The following is a 5,169-nucleotide window of genomic DNA, read 5'->3' on the forward strand; positions in this document are numbered from 1 at the left end:
TTGTTGGAGAAATGAATATATTTCTCTGACAAGTATTCCTAGACGGAGGGAGTACAAAGATTACCAGGCCAGCATGATGATCATACTCGTTGGAATGTACGGATAGATTAAATTTGTCTCGTTGGGTCTTAGTTCTAGGTCTAACGAACTGTTGAATAATATACTTTACCCTGGAGTGTGTTCTGATATTTACCATTGGCATGATTAAATTTAGAGTCGTTGCCAGAAAATAAAATTGATACCCCACACGGAATAACAAAAATACATTGTATAATTGCATTGACTACTTATCACAAAAAGAAATCACATTGATTACTATAGAGAACTTAGTAATGCTATTATTACTTTGTCAGCCTAACAGGTACAAGACCAGAGCAGGTTTCAAGTCATTGCCACGCACAAGTATGAAAAGTAAAATAGACTTCTCTGAAATCATTCAAACATCAGCACAGATAACATGGCGCGAGATCGCATCAGCGAAAATGCGTATATACCCCATCTCTGGGTACATGGCATCAAACTGGCTACAGACTAATTTAGCTACTCAGTGCTATGAATAGCCGCAAGACTTCAAAAATTTAGGCTACCCCACCTCTGGGTACATGCCAACGACTGAATATTGCAAGATAACCAAAACTTCTTCGGCCAATGCTGAATCCTGCTAATGATTTGCTACAAAGACGCACCACTTGATTTATAGGATGCAGCGTTTCCATCGCCGATTCAAGTATGCCGTTCCATGAACTTCTCAATCGCCACAGAGAAGGCACCAAAACCCACGCACCCGATACATGTAGCTTGAGGGCCACCTGCAAGAAAAATACCAGTTCCATTAGGGAGGATGAAATATCAAATTGGGCTGTATAACCAATAACAGTATAACAACTTGCTAGTGGTGCTAGAGTGCTTTGCTAATTGTTATCCACGCTTCTCTCGTCCTCATTATTATTATTTAATGCTTTATTAGCTAGCAAAAAAATGATTCAAAATAAGCAATCACAACTTTGGCTAAGCAGTAAAGAATCAAGGGGTAGACAAGGCAAGTGGTCAAAACACCATAACAGAATGCTGGCCTGGCACACCGACTACATGATGAGTATCTATAAGCTCCCGAATACAGTAAGAAGTATAGCATTGGTTAAACTATCTGAAATCTCATAACAGAGAATGTGGGACACAAACTGCTAGCCTGACGCACCGACTACATGATGAGTACGACTGCCCTTCAACTTGCCCTAGTAGAACCAAACTACTTTTAGAGTGAGTTTACTCCCATTCTTACAGTCAAAAAGAAATGTCGGCCCATCCACCTCAAGCCAGCCTAAAACATCTCTAACGATTGCAGATAGGGAAATTCTCTTAGGAGCATAAGTCGATCCATTGTAAAAATTATGTTGGTTCTCATCCACAGTTATTTACAAGACGTACCTTTTGCGGCTAAAGCCCCTCCTGTGACACAGCCAGCTACTGCCGAATTGGTAATGTCATGCTTTGCCCGAGCCTGACAGGATATGACCATTCGAAGCGTCCAAATAAGTATGTTTTTACAGAAATGCTCATAAATGGAATGAAAAAAAATGTCACGCTGCACCTACCTTCTCTACGACGCATTCAGCTGCAGAGAAAATCAAGCCCATCACTGCAAAGGTCTTAGCATGGCTCATACTTTTCCTACCCATCTGTTTTGCCTGGTAGACTATTTGTTGCCTTGCTGTCATCTCCTCTGACATTATCGGATTTTCCAAAGCTCCAAAAAACAGTCCCATAAGTACACCAAGACCACCACCTATTGAATGAAAGCAATGCAGTTAATAACAGATGTGCATACTCCATAAGTCCATTTTATGAAACATTATGCACTTGTAAGTGAGCCCCATGTGGGATAAGCCCATAGCTGATGCTCTAAGTAGTTTAGCATGACGCAAAATGATTGACAAGCATAGAAGCACAAGCCAGTAGCCAACAACTCAACATGACTTCTAAGTTAGTATAGGACGGAGTATCCAGCCACTGACTATTGGCTGTTGTCTTAAGGATACCAACTGTCAAACTATAGGAAATACTGATAGTTTGGTAATACATAAAATAGAGTGCACGGTATCAACATCACTGATTCTATCCTCTAAACGTTAACAAACAAATCATTAAGCAGGGCAAAATCAGACAATAAATACTTTAACATCGCAGGCCTTTGCCATGTTCTAGATTCAATGAAATATCAACAAGTTGTTGGAAAGCTACATATACTGCACAAGTGAAATGTTACTAGTACTCACACGTGGACGCACATACACACACAATGCTATAGCATTAGATCCGATGTTTAGTTTCTTCATTTGAAGCAGAAGAAACAGCAGATCATGGAATGAATGGATCAGAGCAAACTTTTTTTAGGAGACAACTGGATGAACCACACCTGCTCTGATCGATTTTATTCACGCAGCAAAAACTGTACAATCAAGCATGCAAACAGAGGAAGGCACATACCCAATGCTAAAAGGAACAACACTAGGAAACCAGGAGATAAGATGGCCAACATCCAAGGCAGAGGAAATGCAAACCTTCCAAAGGTCAGATTGGTTGCGAATAACACTAGGAAAGGCCACAACATCAGTGTTGACATGATCAAACACCAAGCCATTACCAGCATGGCTGCGATGTATGTCTATTGCATTATACTTCTTGCAGCATTGACATGAAAAGGATTCAGAGAGGCGCACTGCCAAACAGCAACCTTTCTAAAGCTGTACAAAAATATTCAGATTATTGCTCAAAAATTAGAAAAACTGGCAGACCAACCTTCACTAAACGCCAACCTTGCTATTTTCTGCACATCACGCTGTATGCCTATGGCACAATGTTGTAGCTACAACAGATAACGATTGTGCATTGTTAAGCAGCAACCTTTCTAATGCTCTACCAAAACCCTTTTCAGACTACTTGAAACTTTATCCAACCACTTTCTGAATACTTGACCATCTGACATGTAGAGAAACTCTCAATCTTTAATTCTTTGAAAGGTAATAATACTACGTGTGTTATGGCCGTCATATACTACAGCCCAGGCAGTTAGGGGCCTGGCCCAGTTATCGTATTTGGAGATTATATAAACTCATGTAAGGACTCATTTGAAGTTAAGCAGAAGTAAACATATTTGCTCGGCTTCCTGAAGGGAGCTGGGAGACCTAACCCTAGCCGCCGGCGACCTCACCTTCCTCCATGCCAAGCCCCCTTCCACCCCTACAACCTACGAGCTAGACCCGGTAGGAACCCAGCTCCTATCATGAGTAAACTCACTAAACTACAAATATAAGCACAAAGCATGCCCATATCTCCGTACAAAAGACATAATGCAATACATATATCAGTTTGGATACACATGCTTCAGTCAACTTGATCATGACTAACTCAGTGGTCATTTTATCCTACAATTCAGCATGGCCGGAAGTGCACTCTTTTTAAATTATGTCAGCTCTCGTGGAAAAGGAAAAATCACTATGAACTTTTTTTCCTAGCATTTTTTCAAAAAAAGAGAGAGCTGGATTTCATCAATGGTCGTGATTCTTCTCAGGATTATGGGACATATTGGACAGACAAGCTTCACATGGTAAAAAGCTCACAGAAAAGGGTATTAACATTTGTATGTTTGTGAAAACCGATTCAGATTGCTAATTATAATGTGAACCTTTCGTGAAGCAACGTGATCAGCACTTCATGAGATGCCGCTAAATCATGTATGGTGTTTTGTGTCCTTCATAAATCAGTCTATAATTCTGCCCAGTAAATTTTAACACCATTTGGTAGATCATGCAGGAGAAAAATTGCAAGTGTACAGTAAAGTTAGGCCATAATTCTGCCCAGTAAAGTTACGCCAGAATTCTGCCCAGTAAAGTAAGGCCATAATTTTGCACAACAGTGCAGTATTACTAAAGAATAAGGTACATTATGCTAGGTATGTGCCTCTTTAGTTGTCTCTTTCTGCTTTGTTATGTGTTTTCTGTTTAGAACAGCAGGTATGCCCATTGAGAAAAACATGTAGCAAGCTTCCAATCTACCACCAAGCATCACATTTAATTGGCACATTAAAATTCTTTGGAGCTATACCAAGGATAATCACGTCTCTGTCTAGCGTCTACCCAGTTTCAGTAAATTAAAACAGGCTGATTGTTACGGTCTTGTATGTTGTCACCTGGACCAAATCCCATCATGTTTATGTATGGAGGACGATGCAAAAAATGCAGGAGAGAGAAACACAAGTTATATTTGAGTAGCAGTGTTATAAAAATTTGCTCAGGAGAGAGAAACAAATAAATCTAATTTGGGCAATCCAGTACAGACAATATTTATGGGTAATTACTAATTTCATGTCCCATATGTATTATATCGCGTAGTATGAAGAAACAAAGTCAAGCACTTCAGCTCCTACCAACGTGTTAAGTACCGGAATTTAATTGGGTTGATTTCATGACCCCAACTTTACTTCACGAATCACTACAAAAACTTAGACCCCAACTCTCCCAGGCAAATTCACTTGAAACAAAGGTATTTCCCTCAATAACAAAAAAAAGTTGAAACAAAGGCACCTCCATTATGCACTATCACATGCCACTTCGCATGAAGGATCATCAAGACGGGATCAAAGAAGTGTTTTCTATTGCCACCAAAGATTTTGAGCAGCTAGAGTAACTAATTAACAGTAGACAGTTGTACAAGTGAGTACAAACGAATCAGCATATGAACATATTTAAGTTCTTAAGCTCAAAATAAATTTAAGTTCATCTCTTGCAGAGCTGGCATTGTTTTATTTGTAATTCTTCAGGTGAAGAGCTAACCATCTAAAGAATGAACAACCACATCCATGTGACACCATCCAGAAACTCTGATTGCATGGCATTTGAGCAAGATCATGGAGACATATTAACTTGGCATTTTAGCATAATTCAATTACAGAGTTGTATAATGCGCCCCGGTAGTACAATTTGCTCAGTAACCGAATAGCACTAACCATATACTGTACATAGTATTAAGAGATTTGAGTTGGAGGTGGTGAGTAACGTTACCCATGACTCCACTGAGGACGCTCCGGACGGCGCAGTTGTTCATCATCTCCTGCCCCTTGATCTCCTCCGGCGTTGGCAGCTGGAGCGGCTGCACCGCAGCACTCTGGCT

At 40.1% G+C, this 5,169-nt stretch overlaps 1 protein-coding gene across 1 annotated transcript; it reads right to left on the reverse strand.

The window, feature by feature from the left end:
- Window positions 1-405: 405 nt before the first annotated feature.
- On the reverse strand, window positions 406-5,163 carry LOC125529608 (mitochondrial import inner membrane translocase subunit TIM22-4). Its single transcript, XM_048694021.1, has 4 exons — window positions 5,061-5,163; window positions 1,596-1,786; window positions 1,429-1,501; window positions 406-809 (listed from the first exon to the last, which is right to left on the reverse strand). The coding sequence occupies exons 1-4, from the start codon at window positions 5,104-5,106 to the stop codon at window positions 724-726; spliced, it is 396 nt and encodes a 131-aa protein (XP_048549978.1). The 5' UTR covers window positions 5,107-5,163; the 3' UTR covers window positions 406-723.
- Window positions 5,164-5,169: the final 6 nt, after the last annotated feature.

This window comes from Triticum urartu, unplaced genomic scaffold (genome assembly GCF_003073215.2).
Source record: "Triticum urartu cultivar G1812 unplaced genomic scaffold, Tu2.1 TuUngrouped_contig_5720, whole genome shotgun sequence".
Taxonomy (NCBI): domain Eukaryota; kingdom Viridiplantae; phylum Streptophyta; class Magnoliopsida; order Poales; family Poaceae; genus Triticum; species Triticum urartu.